General features: G+C 40.7%; 1 protein-coding gene across 1 annotated transcript in view; it reads left to right on the top strand.

Annotated features, from left to right (window-relative positions):
* The window catches only part of CCDC141 (coiled-coil domain containing 141), a 196,047-nt gene extending 176,901 nt beyond the window's left edge, over positions 1-19,146 (top strand). The window contains exons 24-27 of the mRNA XM_058664685.1: positions 738-850; positions 5,382-5,498; positions 14,540-15,390; positions 17,418-19,146. Of these exons, the coding sequence (XP_058520668.1) occupies positions 738-850; positions 5,382-5,498; positions 14,540-15,390; positions 17,418-17,685 (1,349 nt within the window). The 3' untranslated portion in view covers positions 17,686-19,146. The remainder of the gene's footprint in view (positions 1-737; positions 851-5,381; positions 5,499-14,539; positions 15,391-17,417) is intronic.
* The last annotated feature ends 284 nt before the right edge of the window (positions 19,147-19,430 follow it).

Raw genomic sequence — 19,430 nt, 5'->3', positions numbered from 1 at the left:
ATTAGCTAGCTAGGGCTGCCATGCAAAACACCACAGACTGGATGGCTTAAACAAGAATAATCTGATCAAGATCAAGATGGATGGGTTACCTTCTGAGAACTCCTTGGTTTGCAAATGGCTGCCTTCTTGCTGCCTCTTCTCAGTCGTTTCCCTATGCTACCTTCCTGCCTGAGAAGGACACCAGTCATGTTAGATAAGGGTCCCATCTGATCAGAATCATCTGTTTCAAGATCTTATACATAAACACAGTTGCAGAATCACAACCGAGAAATTGGGACTTCAACATATGAGCTCGTTTGGAAGGCTACACTCCTTTGCCTGTAAGACTGTGCACCACAGCTGTTCCTAGGCTATGGAGGCAAATAGTGCTGGGTTCAGATCCCTGTGCTTCCTGTTAATGTTCGGGTCAGAAACTCCTTTAAGAGCCTGTGGCCTTCATTTGCAAAACATGACTAGCAGCAGGGCTACCAGGGGATGACATGAGAAAATGCACATGAAATGCTTAGTCATAGGCAAATAATAAGCTCCTGCGTACATTGTAGCTATTTTTGTTACTATGCACCAGAGAGAAAATCCAATCATGATGCTGGCATTTGAAGTAGACCTGGAATAGGAAGGAGGGTCTTGATAGCAAAAACACAGAAAGTAAGGATAGAGACAGGACATCATCAGCGGGTTTTTTTTTTTCCTGCTAAGGATTTGACCTCTAAAAGCAGTTCTGTCTTTCCTCTGCCCAGGTGTGGAAGAAGGGCAGAAATATGCTGAGAAAATCATGGCAAAACATGAAGAGGTTCTTGAATCCATTAATGAATTATGTGGCTCACTGACAGAGCTTGAAGAAAAACTGAAGGTAATTCCTTCTTCCTGGAATAAGCATCTTCCAGTGATATAAATAAATGAAAGTGTGTGGATAAAATGTCTTCTGGTGATAAGATGTTCTGATACAAGTTCTCAAGGGGCATCCTTGCACACTGATTTTTGAAGCTTTCTAACATAATTATTTGAGTGTTTCTCAATTAATTCTGTTTATTTCCCATCATTGTGAAGAAAACCATTGCAGGGAATGGGAGCTTAAACACAGGGAAGGTATTTTACTTTAATTGTCTTAGATCATATGCTGAAAGATGAATATATTTCTGTTAGAAGCAAAGTGAAGTCTGGCCTAAATAGCCTTAGGTTTTTGTTCATAAATAATAGATATAAGCTTTTTCCTCCATATGAAGACAGAGAAATAAATCTTCAAGTGTTTTGTTCATTGAACATTTAGCTTCATTGGACTATTAAACATTTAGTTTTCATGGAATAAACATAGGTGGGAAAAAGAATAGAGAAAATGTGTATGTGTCTGTCTAGCAAAATGCAGTTAGAAGAGAAATGTGTCCATTGTTTTGGCTATGCCATATTAAAAACTGTTGTGATTCATGCTGTTATTACAACTGGCTGAAAAAGCTGGTTATTTAGGTGGGAGAAATGGCAAGGTAATTAATAACACAACCTCTGGAGTGCAGCTCAGCTGCCTGGGACTACCAGCTCCTCAAATTATTAGATATGTGACTTTGGGTAAATTAGTAAAATCCCATGAGTTGGTTTTCTGACCTACAAAATGGATCAAAAGGCAGTCCTGAGAATTGAATATGAAGACACCCAGGATTTCGTTGTGATCTTTAATATTAATATAATGGTTTTGCTGTCCAGAGCAGGATTGCATTTATGTCTGTCAATCATTTTTTCCTATTTCTGTGTCATAAGCATGAGTGACAATACTATTTCAAATGTACAAAGCTTTAATTGAGTAGTCAACTAAATTATCCTTTTCCTTTGAGTGACAATCTAGTATGAGCCTTTAGCCTAGCAATGAAGATTCCAGATCTGGGTTCAAATCCTGGCTCCAATGCTGATTCCAACATCCCAATGGCAGATTTGCAGAGCGAGCAGAGACAGACAAATTCTCTCTGCTGGTTCACTTTCCAAATGGCCACAACAGCCCGAGCTGAGCTCTGGCCACAAAGCCAAGAATCAGGAGCTTCTTCTGGGACTCCCATGTGGGTGCAGGAATCACAAGGAATTGGTCTGTTCCCCACTCTTTCCAGGCTATTCCCAAAGAGCTGCTCCATTGCAAGTGGAGCAGCTAGGGCACAGACTGCATCCAAAAGGAATGCTGGCACCATAGGGCAGAGAATGAACCTGCTTCACCATTTTGGCGGCCCCAAACTTTACCTTTTTAAACAACATTACATAGGTTATCTTTGTGCCTGTTTTTTTCTTTATTTTCTATCTTACAAGCGCTCATATCAATTCTCCAAAACAGATCTGGGAAAATGATTGTGAAATTATTAATGCCTCATATATTAAATTGCTTCATGTAAACATTGTACGATTGCCATTCTGTTGCTGTAGGAATGAATCATCCATCTTACTCGGTCTTTTTCAGCATTTATCATTTGCTGTCCGCCCCTGTCTTACCCACCAAGGCCCAGCAGTGTCTCTGTAAGGAGACGAAGGCTCGCTGTTTCCTCTGATCTTTGTTCTCTGTTGTCTGCAGGACCTTTCCTGTTTCATTTGTGCGTCTTTAGCTTAATGAAATATGCTCTCCTCAAATGTTAGCCCTCCCTATGTTTTCCAGTTCTTCCTGAAAGACCATTTTCAAAGCCTCCCTTACATCAATAGTCCCCACTCCTCCAGCACTTCCTGTAGCCAGGACTTCACTGTCTCTTTTTCCTTTCCAATTCAGCACTTGGATTATGTCTTCTTTTTAGAAAAATGTATTTGTTTATTGCAAAAGACACAAAGACCTTCCACCTGCAGGTTTGTTCCCCACATGCCTGCAAGAGTCAGGAGCTCCATTCAACTCTCCCATATGAAGGGCAGGGACTCAAGTACTTGGGCCGTAGTAGAGTGCCTCCACCGGTGCGTTGTCAGAGAGCAGGATTGGACGTGGAGGAGCAGGGACTTGAATCAAGTCTCAGATTTGGGATGTGGCCATCCTAAGCTGCAACTTAATCTACTGGATCACAGTGTCAGCCCTGGATTCCCTTTTATAAAAACTGAGAGTCTTCTGATTATGCTCCCGCCTAGCTAGAGGTTTAGCTGGAGGTTTAGCTAGAGGTATACCCATTCTGCTAGTGTCGTTTTAAATTTGAAGTACCTCAGCATAGACTCTTCATTGCTTACGAAGAACATCCCAGATTTGAGGTTTTCCACTATTCTGAAGCTAACCACCTTTTTAAGCCACTGTATATTCACTACAGCTTTTTGTTTTATTTGTTCCCTTTGGTTTAAGACATTCCTCCTCCTTAAAATTTAATTTATGTTCACGATTTTCTGTCTTTGTTCATAAAAATTGAACCATGCCTGAAAGCCAGATCCAAACAGGGCCTCTTCTGGAAGTCCTTCCTTAACTATTGGCCATTTGGACTGCCATAGAGAATGGCAGGGTGGGGGAAGGTGAGGGCTGATAAGCCACAGACACCTCATCCTCCTAGTTTTGGAGACTAGGAAGGCCAAAGTCAATGTGTTAGCCTATTTGGTGTCTCATGAGGGTCCACTTCCTCATAGAGAGCTATCTCCTTACACTAATTGCCTTTGGCATAGAGGAGCAGCCTCCTTTATGTAGCCCTGATCTCATTCATGAGGACTCCCCCCCCCCCCATGCCCTAACTACACCCACTCCGAAGACCTTGCAGCCTAATACTGTCACCGAGTGGGTGCTAATTTCCCATAGGACTTTCAGATAGACAATGATATCCAGGTCATGATTATCCAATAAAATCACCACTGCCATCTCATTCACTGTATTTGGCTGTACTGAACCAAACATTGGCCCAGCTGGGTTTAGTGTTCCATTAAACCATGGTAAGCTCTGGACTTCAGCTATTTAAGCAGGATCTTGAAAAGGGGTTTTAACGCTTGCAGAAAATGCACAAATAATTAGTGCAGAGGGGAATTATTCAGTAGTTCAGAAAAGTTTGATTTTGGTGAAGATAGAAGCAGGAAAAGGTCTCTGAGGAGAAAGAGGCATCAGAGCTACTCTTATGAGTTACAGCCTCAACAAAAGATTTTCAAACAATACTTAGAATTTTTATAGAGTTGCGCTGATCTGAAGCCAGGAGCCAGAAGCTTCTCCAGGTCTGCCTCGTAGGTGCAGGGTCCCAGTGCTGCGGCCATCCTCTGCTGCTTTCCCAGGCCATAGGCAAGGAGCTGGATGGGAAGAGGAGCAGCTGGAACTCATATGAGATCTTGGTGCTTGTACAGTGAGGATTTACCCACTAAGCCCTTGCAACAGGCCCTAAAAGGGCTTATGTAGGTTATCTCCAGTGCTTTTTTATTATTGTTATTTTAGTAGTGAAAAAAAGAAAAGTTCAAGGAGAATCAAAATGCTTCATTTGGGGCTGACAGTCAGGTAGCAGTGGATTTGAATTTGAACTTAAATTTAATTCAAAATCCAGCATTCTTTCTATGACAGCTGCCATTTTGGAATTAGATTTTGAGTGTGTTCTAAGCCCGAGTGATTCATCCTGTAATATGAACCAGCTTTGTTTTAGCATTGAAACTGAAAGTAGAACCTCCCAAGGACTGTGTCTCTCCAGATCCTGTGACAGCATAGCCCCTTTCCTTGGATGGACAGACCTGTTTCTTTAAGACTTCTGTAGTGGCCATGTTCCAGCTGGGATAGAGAGCTTTCTACTGCAGTATAATCACCATCCTAAACTAGAATGTTCTCTCTCTTGGCATTTACATACCTGCTTTTCCCTTGACATTGTTTCCTCAGCTCTCACGCTGGCTGCAAGTAGTTTGCAAACACCCACTACAATCATAACTAAAGCTGAGCCTTGTGAAATGCAGGAAATACAGAAATGATTCGCCTCTGCCCACAGGGGCATCCTGTGTCTTCAACTGTCTGTTTTCTTTACCAGCCCAAGTGGCATTGCCTTTGTGTTTTCAAGAGGTTCCCAAGCAGTTTCTTTCTGCAGACTCTCTGAATCTCATACCCTCCTCTCCCCTGGAGACCTTCCAGCATTTCTGCCTCCTTCCTGCTTCCCTGGCTCTCCTACTGCTTTCAACTTGCATGCACCATGATTCCTTTCTCTAGAGAGAGTGCCGGTCACAGCATCCTATTGTAATGATTCCTTTTTTTCCTGATGGGTTTTTGAACAACCAATTTTAGCGCTGGCAAGAAACTATTAAAGTGGGAGGCAGGAAGGGAACTATGAGCTTGAAGGGATAATTGTAGAGATCACATCACAGGTGTATATCAATCTCTCCTGGAATACATTTGTTGAAAGGTTGCCAGGAGCCCAGATTTTTCTTCCAGGAGGTTAGTGCATGGCACTGTTCTCCCACCTATTCTGGCCCAGGCTTTTATTACCCACCTCTTTGTACAGCAGGGAGATGTCTTAAAGATGAACCCATATTTGGAAGATGTCCACAGTGATTGCATTGACTTATTAAAGGAACCAGCAAGAAAGAGGCAGACAATGTTCAAAGGAGGAAAGAGTCAGGTTAAAAAAAAAAAAAAGAACTTAAACTCAGCTATTCCACACTGCTGATTGGAAAGAATTTCTTTTCTTTTTTTTTTAAAGATTTATTTATTTTTATTGGAAAGGCAGATATAGAGAGAGGAGGAGAGACAGAGAGGAAGATCTTCCATCTGATGGTTCACTCCCCAAGTGGCTGCAACGGCTGGAGCTGAGCCGATCCAAAGCCAGGAGCCAGAAGCCCCTCTGGGTCTCCCACACGGGTGCAGGGTCCCAATGCATTGGGCCGTCCTCAACTGCTTTCCCAGGCCACAAGCAGGGAGCTGGATGGGAAGCAGGGCTGCCAGGATTAGAACTGGCAACCATATGGGATCCGGTGCATGCATTGCGAGGACTTTAGCCGCTACGCTATTGCACCGGGCCCAAGAATTTCAGTCATTGTGTTTTGGAAAATGAAAGGGGTGGGAGGGAATTGCAGTCTTTTTATCTGTGTAAATCAAATCACTGAATGCAAATACGCTGTGACTTTCCTCCTGCCTTCCTCTTGGCTACTCTTAGCCTTTGCATCTCCTCCTCTTTCCCTGTGAGCCCCTCCACTAGTGTCAGAACCATACCACCTCAGCGTGGCATTGATATAGCCGTTCAAGTGCCATTGTGTCCTCCCTAATCACTTCCATTGCTTCCACCTGTAGCTGCCTCTCCTTTATTCTTTGAAATTTTTTATGATTTTAAAAATTTAGTTTTAAAAGCTTGGAGAGACAGATGGATCTTCCATCCTTTTTGTCTATGCATATTCAATGTAGCTTCGAATTTGCCTATCCCTGTATGTCACATTGCCAAATTATGACTTTTATTGTTTATCTATTGCAAAAACTTGGGTGCATGAAATATTAGGTTGCATTACTTTCCCATAGAATCTGCATCTAATGTTCTATTCCTAGGCATATGCATTGAGGCATAGAATCCACAAGGAATACATATAACCTGAAGTATTTAAAGAAATGTTTGAATTAATCTAAACCTTATGCATTTATAGATAAATTAATAAGGAAACAAGCCCTGCACATACAACATGTTAGTGGAGAGCATGATTCTAAAAGCATGAAAGAAATTGCAGTGTCCTTGTGGACTTTTGGCATTGGTTGCCTATCCCTATTCATAGAAGCGGGACTATATTTAACACTTGACTTTTTGCTCTGCCACGTTTGCCTGATCCCACTATTTCAACTGGGATGCTACAGGAACAATAGTGCTAACATTATTCTCAACTTTCCTCAGTTGATGAAAGACACATCTTGTAACAAATGAATTTAAAACAGGCAAACAACAGCCAAACAAATAAAACCCATTCCTATTTATTGCTGCAGTTATTACACAGAGAAAGATTTATCACTGAGGTTTAGGGAGTTCTTACAGGATTTTTCAGTAGGTTCTTTTTTTTTAGGTCTTCGTTTTTTTAATTTCCTTTCATTTTATGACACAGTTTCATAGGCTCTGGGATTCCCCCAGCCCCTCCCCATACCCTTCCCCCATGGTGGATTCCTCCACCTTGTTGCAGTATTACAGTTCAAATCCAGTCATGATTCCTTCATTGCGAGCATGAACCATTCATAGAGTCCAGCATCTTATTGTCCAGATCAATTCAACAGTTTCTTGGGGAGACCACCTCTGGTCTGAAGGTAGAGCTGGCAGAATATCATCCTGATCAATTAGAAGTTCCAGCACAACATCAACAACAATTTACACAATACTATGGAGTTAATTGACATGATATTGAGTGACCAATACGTTAGAAAATGCAAGTTCTTAACCACCTCCTGTGACTATTTCATTGACATTTCAATTTTAGTTTATACACAACCGGCTGCTATACACCTTAAAATTGCTATTGGGTACTATTCAGCTGTCTTGTGTCTGTTTTCATTTTTATATTTAGCAGTTTATAGTATTGAAGTATAATTTTTACTGAACTTGGCAAATTTTAGGATAGTTCAAACTGGCTTATAACTCTAACAAGGCATATGTCAACAGTTGAGGCGCAGAAGAGTTTTAGGAGGTGTGTGCACAGAAATCTTTAGTACCCTAGTGAGGAGTAACTAATCTTTGTGTCCTACCTACTAAGGTATATGTCAGTTCAAACTGACCATTTCCTGTCTGGTTCTAAGCTTTGCTTATTGGTCTCTGTCTATCTAATCTAATTTTGGGGGGGGGGGTTGGCTCGGGAGCGACCCTGATGGTCATTGCAAAAGAGGGTGGGGATCCAAAGTTGGGACTAAGTAAGGACCAAAGAAAGCTCCCCTCCCGAAAGGAATTTACTGTTCTTTCATTTCTGAGGTTCATTCAGGGCTCCTAGCTATTGTTCCAGTGACATTAGATCCTGTGAGGAAGGATCTGGGCATCTTCCATCCCATGTGGGAGATCCGAAAGGGAGTGGATGACCTCAGAGTTCTTGGCCTACAAGGGCAGTCCAATTTCCCGTGGTCTGCTTGGCAGTTGGGATATAACCTTTGGTGCCCATACTGATAGGCCTTGGTGAGGATCCGGGAGTCTCCAGGGCTGGGATACAAGCTTCCTCCTGTCCACCTGCTCCACTCTGGGAGTCCCCCCCTTGCTCTGTGCATAAGACCTTCTGTTAAGAGGTTGTCAGGATCACTCAGTAGGTTCTTTTCTGCAGGTGAAACCTATCTCAAGGTCCAGTACAATTATAGAAACACCCATCAGCAAGTTCCCTTAAGCAGGTTCCTTGATTTTGTGGTATGGCCATGAACTATTTAAATCCTGGTCCTTTCTGAGCCAAAGTAAAGCTACCTGTCTTTGCTCATCTTGTTGGGTCTTAGTCATATCAGATTCTCCTTGATTACTCTGATTGCTCTGAATCAGGGTTTCTCAACCTCAGCGCTCTCAAGGTAATGGTCAGAAAATTTCATTGTGGACTGTGCATCAGCTGCTTTGGCCATTCCCCACAGAAACAAACAACACCATTACCAATTAGGGCCTTCAAAACACCTATAGACATTTCCAAATTTCTTCTGGGGAATAAGATCACTTCTGACTGAGAATAAGAATAGCTGGTTAGAATGATGAACAATAGGAGCCAAGTTTCAAGGTGCAACAGGTTAGGCTACCACCTGGGCTGACTGCTCTGTTTCTAAACTAGATCCATGATAATATGCCTGGGAATAAAACAGATGATGGCCCAAGTACCTGGGCCCAACCACACATTGTGGGAGCCCTGGATGGAATTCCATGCTCTGGCTTCAGCTCAACTATTACAGTCATTTGTGACATGAATCAGATGAGGGAAAATTAATTGATCTCATTCTCTCTCTCCCTCTCTCCCTCTCTCCCTCTCCTCCCTCCCTTTCTGCTTTTTCATTCTGCCTTTAAAATAAAATCTTTTGAAAATGCTCAAAAATCTTATTGAACATTTTACATATTTTCTTAGCTAAGTTTCTAGAAGTTCTAAATCAAACACCATAGTAGTCTATTTAATCATCAGCATTTTCCAGGCACATTTATTAAAGGATCTATTAAAACAAAATTATGACTACCTAAGAAAACATACTCATTTATACTTAGTGAAAATATTTTCTTCTTTTCATTTCTTTTCTTGCTGAAGGCCCAGATTGCTTTAGCTTTAAAAAAAATCTGCTTTCATAAAAAATCTTTTATCTTAATATGAATTAAAAAAACAGATCGTCAATCATTTAGTATGAAGGTGAAGGTTCACAATTAAAGCTGTCAAGGATTCTCTTTGGCAGCGTTTCACATACGTGCGCTGGCACAGTCAGTACTGACAGCATAATGAGAGGGTGGCAGGAGTCCTTACTTTTAAGCAGTTCATTCACATTTGCCCTCTTTTATTTTCTCTATTATTTATATATAGGTCAGATGTAATGATTCCTCAAAACACCATGTGGGCAAGATGACAAGAAGTGCCAAGTCAAGGCTTTTCTAAGAACTCCTGTACTCATTTCTGAAACTCTAAATGATGTTAACCTTCCTCAGAAAATTATTAAGAAAGACCAGTTCCACAGAAGTGTTACAAAAATAGGTTTGTGTAAATAGGACATTTATCCTGGAGATAGCAATGTGCTTCTTGTTTGCCTGACCCAAAAATGCAGCAGGTGGAATTAGGCAACTCAGAACATACCATGAACACAGCCTGGCTGACAATTGAGATGTGTTTATCCCCAAGTTGGGTGCTGAAGCTAAATCCACAGGAATACCTGGAAATTCCTGAGACTAAATGAAAACACACTGGCCATTAAGGCTACTTGGGGAGTGAACCAGTGAATATTTCTCTGTGTAAATCTGCCTTTCCAATAAAAATAAATAGATCTTCCAAAAAAACATAGAGATACGGAATGTGAAGAGATTCACTTAAAGTCATGAAACGATTTAGTGTTTGATGCCAATATCTACAGTTGGAGCACAGTAGTGTTAAAAAGGAAGTTAACAATAATCTAATCTCTGATGAGATATTTTTCATTCCACAAAGTCATACATGTGCAGAAGACCAAATTTTCTTGAATTTCTTCCATGTCCCTTTTCTGCAGTACCAAAAGGGAGCTCTAAAGAACTGTTGCACATAAATAAGCTATCATGAGACTGTAGCTTGCTATGTCAAATCTTTCTATTCTCTGTTCATTGTATGTGAGCATTCACAGAGCAGTTCTGTGGAAGCATTTGTGTATTTCACGATGCAGTGGGGTGCTCCCATCAGACTAAGGAGGGGACAGTCTTTGCCAGGAGGGAGGAAACATTCCAGAGACCCTTGATTTGGAAACTGGAAGGAAAAATGCATTCTTCTTCTTTTTTTTAAACCACATCCTTTCCCTTCCCTTTTACTCTGCCCATGCCAAGTGTCCAAAGGTGCCAAATCACCTGTTGGCTGCTCAAAGTTCCCCACGAAAAGCCTACTCCAGGAATGCTTTGCATTAGACTAACTATGGTAGTCAATGTCCTTCTAGTTTAAAATAATCTCCTTAAATCTTAATTATCCTCAAGTAAGACTATTTGTTATGGAGGTATTTTAGAAGGTAAATCTTGTGGTGGCCTTTAAATTTATGATGTTGGTGGTTTACCATTCTATGAACTTTGAGAACTAGTTCTGACCAATTAATTGGAGAGATGTTAAACTATTCTTGCGTTCTTCTTTCTAACATAGCAGTAACTGAAAATCCAAATATTATGATGATCAGTAGAAATGAAAGTTTGGAAATCCTGACAAAGACCAAAGGTTACATTTGTGGGATCAATCAGAGCTTTATTGATCAGAAGATAAAAGTATAGATGCAATCCGCGAGGGAGAAAATTATATAAAGAAAATAAAGGAATTTAAAGACTGTATTATTCGTATGTTTAGAAGTTAAGTAAAGAAAAGGCATTGGCAAAAAGACAGAAGCTGCCATGGGAATCACAGAAGGAAGCTGAGTGATGTTTTGGTAAAATAGGTCAGAATTTTCCAATAGTTTTGTTAGAACTTATCAGACTATCACAAATGTTCTCCATCTGTATTGAAATATCCAGGCTTGTTTGTTCCAAATTAGGCACTTTTTATCTGAAAGCAAACATGATCTCATGATTGAAAGTTATGGAGGGAGGAATATAGATTGTATGTATGTGCGTCGGAACATCCCTCTCATCACCAAAACCTAGATAGATATACATAACTCTCTGATTTTTTAAAAGATGTATTTATTTATTTGAAAGGCAGAATTGGAAATATGAGGACAGACAGACAGATCTTCTATCCTCTGGTGCACTCCCCAAATGGTCTCAACATCCCGGGATTGGGCTAGACCAAAGTCAGAAGCTTCTTCCTGGTTTCCCAATGTGAGTTAAGGAGCCCAAATGTTGGCCCATTCTCTGCTGCCTTCCCAGGAAGGGAGCTGGATCAAAAGGGAGCGGCCAGCACTTCAACAAACAAACATGTGATGTTGTCATCATAGGTAGTACCTTAATATACCAAGTCACAATGCCAGCTCCTGGGTGATTTTTAAAAGCCATTCTATAAAAATCTGTAATTCCTTAAAAATTTAAGAGCTTACTTGAATTTGAGGAGATGGACTGCAGTTCCAAGAGGCAAATGAGTTTACTTGAAGTAAAATTAAAATTTTTTGCCTGAAAGTTGGTTAAGTTAATGGGCCCATAGGCGTAGTGTGTTGTGATTTCAGGAAGTCATTTGAGTGACATCTTGGTAAAGTTACACTTACACCCAGGAGTGTTAAATAGTTCATTAATGTTAACCTGGAAGATAACCTGCCTTAGGGAGATGTCTGGCTTTTCTCTAAACTCTGAAGTAAATACTGTAATCAGTGGTGTTAGTGGACTGAGCAATTAGAACATTTTAACTGGCTAAGAACTTAATGAACGGTTCCCTGTGTTTCTTACAAAAATAATAATAAAAACTATACAATCACTTTAAGAAAAACATATACTATAAATCAAGGAGATGACAATTATATTGATTACTTCCTATCTGGATAGTAAATAAATTTTAGAAACCAATTTTGAGGGAGGGCATGAATTAATAACAAAATGTTTTCAAAAAAAAGACTTGAGAAAATTCTCTCTGTTATTGTTAGTAGAAATTGCCTGATAGTTTTATTTTCTGTGAAAACTACTTCTATATTTGAAGAATTGTACTAGGTTAAAAAAGAAGAATCAAATGACAACATTCCCAAGTAGTTGTGCTTGCTCTAAGACTTGCTGCTGAAACACATGGTGGCGCAGACAGCCACAGCCATACCCTACAGCACTTTACAGGCTCAGAACTGTCCTGAGCGTGCCCTGTGTGTGGAAGACAAATCAAAGGAAAGGGCATCAGAGAGACAGAGCTCACCACCCTATGTTCCTAATTCTAAGGCCTCACTTAGATGAACCAATTCCTCCCCAGTAGGGGCTAAGTGGGGATAACGGCTTGAAACTTCATTCCAGTTTCTTCCCTAATCTTGGAGTAAAATTTAAGGCACTTTCAAAACCTTTCCCTTCTGGAAGGAGACACAGGTTCATTACTGAATGGTCTGCTCAGGATGACCATCCAGCGCCCCTGCATCTAGTGGGGAACTTTGTTGTCCAGTAGGAATCAGGTTTCCCAGAAGGTGAGTCAATGATGAAGCTTCCAAGAGCTGAGGCAGAAGGGGAGCAGGAGGTATTTAGGACAAACAAAGCAGTCCAACTGTAGGACCAATTCTCCACTCATTTCAAGAGCTGGTAAAGTAGGAAAGCAATTAGGCGGCTTCTGTGTCTCTCCTGGGGGCCAATGGAGCAGCTCTGGAAGAAGCTGTGGGAAGGCAGATGTTTGCTAAATGTAGAAAGACAGTCTTTAACACAGGAAAACATTAAAGTCTCAAAGGAAGCACCTATTTACAGAATCTCTTAACTAGAGGCTAACAGAATGCTGTAGAGGAAATCTTAGGTTGAATAGGTGCTTGGAATCAAAGTTCCAAAGAGAAAGAAAGTGAAAACTGTAGTTTCAGGAAGAGATCTCAAGTGAGGGCAAGCTAAGCAATGGTAGGACAGCATAAAGAAGATGTAGCATTCCTACTAGGCATGTGGTTGATATAAACACACACACAGGACTTACAAGAAGTGATGGGTGTTATTCTCAACTTTTAAACTTCTACTAAATGGTTGAGGGAAAGCACTTGCTCTAAGCTGAGTTTACATTTCCTCTGAGGACAAGTCATCTCTTAGGTATAATAGAATATCGTTTTGCTTCCACTCTTCAACCTGAAAACATTGATCTCAAATATCACTTATAAAGTTTATGTGAAAAGCAAGCCAACGGACAACAGTTCAAAACATAAAGTGAAGCCAAGATATAATTTTCCTATGTGCATGTAGCAGCTGATGGACAAAGATCAATGCATGCAATTTAAGTAAAAATGCCTCAGAATGCTAATAAAAGAAACAGAAAGTAACCATAAAAGAAGCAGGTTGATGAGGCATCTTTGTGTTTCATTGTTCCTCTGAGACTATGGCAGAAAGGACATTGAAGCATCTTTCCAAACCATAAATAGATGAACTGGTGGAAATAGTGCCATTCTTGGTTCCCATCAGTGTCTACATTCTGTATGGGACACAGATAAGTGGCAGGCAGTCCTCTGTTGCATCATGACATGATCTCTGGTGAAGGGAGATGATGTGTGATTGTTCCATTAATATCTACTTTCCCAACCGGACTTTAATCCCCATGTGTAAAGAACGTAACTACTTGTACTATTTTATCTTTCTAACACCTACCATGGACCTAGTATAAACTGGTTGCTTAGTAAGATTTTTTTCAATCAAAGAAAAAAAACTGAAGAACTTTAGGAAAGACAATCTGGAGTGAAGAATGGCTTTCTTTAGGCAGGACCTGGAGTTGCCAAATTTAGGGGAGAAAGTATTCAAATGGGGGAGTAAGTGTGTCAGGCTATGGGATGAAGGTTAATGGGAAGTCAATGTTTAATGGACCCGGGAATTCAGTTTGGGACATTGAAAAAGGTTGTAGAGAGACAGGTGGTCACACAGCAGTGTGCATGTGCTAATGTCACGGAACTGTATACTTTAAAATGGTTAGTTCAGTTTATGTATTTTTTAGCTTTTTTTTTTTTAAGAAAGGCTTTCTTGAGAGAGAATAGGGTTTATTCTGGGAGGATACAAGAGACTACCTAACAAAGAACAGGGGAAATTCCATTGTTTGGGAACTATAGTCACATGGAATACAGTCACAGAGGAAAAAGCAGAATGTCTGGTGGAGGATGTTCCCCAGATCATGGCTTAGAGAACATTGATCCATTCCAACCCCACCATGATGGAAGAAAACAGGGGCTTTCTCCAGTGTGATTCACAAGATCTGACACTTTGCCCTCCAAGACTTGAGGTCAGTTGAACAGGGTGATGGGACTGTTGTCAGCAGAGATGGCCCATTGGTCCCTGACCCTACAACTCTTGTGGCAGCCTGTAAGTTTTATCTCCTGTTTGTTTTCTCTAGTTGTCTGCTGCTGTGTTTCACTCTTGTTGGAACCTGGGAAAAGAAAAGTGACTAATACCACCATGGGTTTTCTCTCTTAAAGGATCACGTGCAAGTGACTGATGTTTGGGCCGTGGACAACTCAGGGGAAGAGAAGCTTCCACAGCACCTGGGGCAGCTGTCCTCGGCCAAAGAAGGTGGCCTCCACAGCCTACCCCTGCCTGAGGATGTGCTGTCGGGAGAAGAATCTGAGTGTGTCTTGCCTGATGACATCTCCTTGCCCCCACTCCCGAGAAGCCCAGAGTCCCCCCTTTTGCCCTCTGACATGGAGGTGGAGGAGCCACCTGGCCTTCATTCCCCCAGCCTTCCCATCAGCAGCTGTCAGATGCAGACAGGGGCCAGAAGTCACGGGCAGACCCAGGAATCTGTTCTTCCTCCACCTGCTGCTTTTGCTGATGCATGCAATGATAAGGGCACAACATTTTCAAGTCATTTTGCCAGGCCTGGTCCCCAGTTCAAATCCGAGCCCCCTGTAACCTCAGGAAGATTCCCGGAAAAGAGTATTGCCTTGTACAAATCCCACGCCAAGCATCCTGAAAGCATGCCAAGGGAAGTGCATGAGAGGCCCTCCCAGCAGCACCCTCAGGCTCAGGAAAGTGTGGGTCAAATGCATGCTGATAATAACGTCACTAAAACCCAAGAACCAGAGCAGCTGCATGCTGCCTCTGACACGACCTCCAGCCTCAGCTTTCAATCCAGCTCCAGCCGGGGATGTCAGAGGCAAGTGGTTCCCCAGGAAGAAGTTAGAAGCACAGCAACAAAGAACCACGTGGTCAGCCTAGCTGGCCAGGCTCCTAACTTCTCCAGGCTCCTGTCTAATGTAACTGTTGTGGAAGGTTCTCCAGTGACTTTGGAAGTTGAAGTAACAGGATTTCCAGAGCCTACACTGACATGGTGGGTAGCCTACAATGACAAACCATAAATAGAAACACATAGAACCTCTAAGAAAAATCCTTTTGTGTGTGTACTAACATAAAGGTTTAGGGCTAGCTGGCTAACATTCTATGGCACTGCAGTTCTGCATGATTCTCTCTCACACACCTCAACCCTTAGTAACAGCATGGCTAATATCTCAAAGAAAAAAGTAGCCATCTAAGATAATAATTTAACAAACTCCAAAAGTACCGCAAGTTCATTATGCTTGTTTTTATTTCCCTTTGTTGGTCAACATTCCACAATTTTAAAGACTGACTTGCAATTCTTTCCCCTTGTCTCTTTCTACAGAAGCCTGGAAATTTCTTGATTTAACTTTCCATGTATAACTAAGCACAAGAATTTGAGTTTTTCCCTTTCATTTAGCAATTTCATCTTTTCCATCTTTTCAACAGTGCTACACTGGCCACCTTTCTTAGTATTTGTTTGGTTTACTAAGATTTCTTTTTATAAATTTCTTCAACATGAGTGGAAGAAAATAATTCTTTCGCAGTTATTCCAGGTAACAGGTAATAAACCCGTTTTGTTAAGGTGGTGCAATAGCTGAGCTGTGAAGATCATGATTTCACTCTGCATACTTCATTTTCTAGCCTATTTGTTTTGGTAAAAGTTAAGGGTATATTGCTTTCAGTACTGTTAGTCATAACAAAAACAATCCCGACTTTTTCAATGGAGCATTACTTTGAAACATTTAGGCATTTTTTTTGTACTTAGTAAATTCATTTGAGAATAGATTTACAAGTATGTGAGAGTGTGGCTATAAAGTACTCATAAATTGCAATCATCGTGTGTGCTCATTGATGGTATTCAAAGTGAATTAATCACTTAAAGAAATTATGGGAAAAAATGTTTTCCCAAATTATAAAAGCAGCAGCACCTGTGCTGGAATGCAGACATACAATTTGTTTCATTTTTTGTTTTTTTTCCCAGCTGCATGTTTTTGTTTTTGTTTTTTACAGTTCAGAAAGTTCTATTTATGAATTGAAAAGATATTTAATGCATTATTAAATATCAGTTCACCTCAAAGAAAAATGTTGTCGGAAGTGTTTCTTATTTTTGTTCACACACAGAAGCAACTTGGTTAGTCTATATCATTGAAAAGCTGCTCAAGCACTGTGGAAAAAATTAAGTCAGAATTCTAACTAGTTTGGCAATTAACAATAGACAACTTATGGAATCATTCTTAAGATGCAAAGAAAAATAAAAAAATCACTTGGGCAGTGAGGACAGGGAATCAGTTATGTTTGCTTTAAGTTCCTGTATGGAATCATGGGTATATATAAATAGAGTCTAGAATGTACAAAATAAAATATTTGCTTTATTAAAAGCAGATCAGTGCTCTTATTCATGGTAAACTTTTAATGTCCGTGACAGTCAAAATCCACTTGCATAAATGCCTTTTCAAATTTGGAGTTAGGTTTTCCCTCTAATTCAATTAATTCACAACAATCGAATGAGCATGTTACACCAGGAAGTAGTGTTCCGGTAGCTTGCTTATCATGGCACTTTGGAACTGTGGTGAAAATCTTGTGGCATGTACATGTTGGGGCAGGCGAGTCTCCTTCCAGTACCGATTCCAGGGAGTTACCAGCTGCCATTTCATAGCTGTCGGAAGAATGAAGCAGACCAATTATAAGTGTGCATTTTTACACTCTGCGTAATTGTTGCCATAAGCAAATACTAGCCCAGTGTGACCAGATGGTCTTGTTTTTGAAGAGTAGCTGGAATCTGAATTTTCAAATGCAATATTCTAATTGTTAAACGTTGTCAAAAATTCAGTTTCTAAATCCACGTTCTGAACAAGTCACACTTGCTGCCAGAGCCAGCCTCTGCTCGGATGACAAATAGGCCCCCTGGAAGCAGCCAAATCACTACTGATGCTAGTGAGTGCTGCCGTGGTTATGGGGCTCTGTGCCATTGTTTTTAGCAATGGGAAATTATGTGAATAAACCGTCATTCTGACTGTGAAAACCAACTCTCTGCTTCAGGTACAAGAAGGGCCAGAAACTGTCTGCAGATGAGCAATTGCAGGTTGTACACAAGGAGACAAGGCATTCGGTGTTCATTCCGAAGGTATGCAAGGCAGATGCAGGTCTGTATGTGGCTCGGGCCCAAAATTCCAGTGGAGCTCTCTCTTCCCAGGCCATCCTCCATGTGACAGGTAACAGCAGGCCACCCATCACAAGGATAAACTGGATAACACTCGGTGTCCTCTACCTTAGTGTCTCCTTAATACACTGGCTACTCACTCAGTAACTCTGCTGTTGACATGAATGGACATTTTCCTTGCTACCTGGAGGCGCAGTACAGTTGTTTTGCACAAAACATTCCCGTGCAAGTGTATTTCTTCTCTGGCTATCTTGTTTACTTGGCTAATACTACCTAGGGAAAACAAGCAAATTTTCTCCAGTATTTAATGTATTTGAGAAAAGTTACAGTGAGTGAGATTTTTCTAGAAGGCTATGTGTACAATATAATCTGTAGCAAAACTATATCACACTTATTGCTGCCTGATACTTTAAATCATGCAACAATTTAATTACCGTGTAAGAATTGTACATTTTAATCGATTATTATGCAATATTTCGGTAGTTGTATACAGTCTAAGGTGATCAGATCAGGCCGTTTGCATTCGCATTTATCTAGCTCATGTTCAGAGCCTACTAACTCTTCTCTTTCAGTTCCTTAATCAGAATGTAACGTATTTTTGTGAGCAACAGTCACCCCACTGTGCTGTGGTACACTAGAGCCGATTACTTCTAATTGTGTCATGTTTTCCATTGTCCATTCCACCCATATCCTTCCCAGCATCTAACAATCACTAGTGTAGGTTTAGATTTTCTTAAATCTCCACATATGAGAAAGAACATGTGGTATTTATTTTTTGTGTGTGTTTACGGCTTGCACCACTTAACTTAATGATTTCCTGTTCCATACATTTTGCCGCAAATGTCAGAAATTCATTCATTCTTTTTATTTTAAGATTTATTTAGTCATTTCAGAGGCACAGTTGAGAGAACAAGAGAGAGAGAGAGAAACCTCCTAAACACTACCTCATTCTCCAAATGGCAATAACAGCTGGGAGTGGGCCAGTTCAAAACCTAAATGGGCCTGGAATTCCATTTAGGCCTCCCAAAGGGGTGACAGGGGCACAGCTACTTGGGCTAATTTCTACTGCCTTTTCAGGCACATTATCAGGGAGCTGGATTAGAAGTAGAGCACTCAGGAGTCAAGTTAGTGCCCACAGGGGAGGCCTACATTATAGACAACGATCTAACTCTGCACCACAGTGCTGGCCTCAGGAACCTGATACGACTGAATAATATTCCATTATATGCCACGTTCATTTGTTGATAGGTTGAATCCATATCTTCACTGTTGCAAATTGTGCTATAGTGGACCTGGGAATATAGTTGCCTTTCTCATGTGCTCATTTTATTTTCCTTGAGTACCTTCCTAGGAGTAGAATGGCAAAACTGTATGGTAGATTTATTTATAGTTTTCTGAGCAGCCCCATACTCTCCTCCACACTGTGTGTGCCAATTCACATTCCCACCAACAAAGAAGAAAGTTTCCTCTCCATGTCTTCACTAGCCTTTGCTATTTGTTGTTCATTCCAACTGGAACAAGATGATATATCATTGCAGTTTGCATAGGTATCTCCCTGATGCCCCTGATATTGAATATATTTTGTTGGCCATTTTTTGTGTGTTGAATTTTTTTGTATTTTTGTGCTTATTACTTTGTGAAATGACTATCTAGATCCTTTGTCCAATTATCCGCTCACTGGATTATTTGATTCTTTGTTGTTTTAAAAAATTTCTGGTTACTAATTCCCTATCAGATGTATAGTCCAAATATTTTCTCCATTCCATTGTTTGTTTCTTCATTCTTTTGGCTGTTTTATTTTTATTTATATTTTTGCAGATCAGAAGGTTTTAAGTTTGATACAATCCCATTCATCTAGCTTTAGTTTTGTTGCCTGTAATCTTTGAGATCTT

Source organism: Ochotona princeps, chromosome 5 (assembly GCF_030435755.1).
Source record: "Ochotona princeps isolate mOchPri1 chromosome 5, mOchPri1.hap1, whole genome shotgun sequence".
NCBI classification, from domain to species: Eukaryota; Metazoa; Chordata; class Mammalia; order Lagomorpha; family Ochotonidae; genus Ochotona; species Ochotona princeps.
The sequence above is the reverse complement of the archived record's forward strand: the minus strand, read 5'-3'. Positions and strand labels throughout refer to the sequence as shown.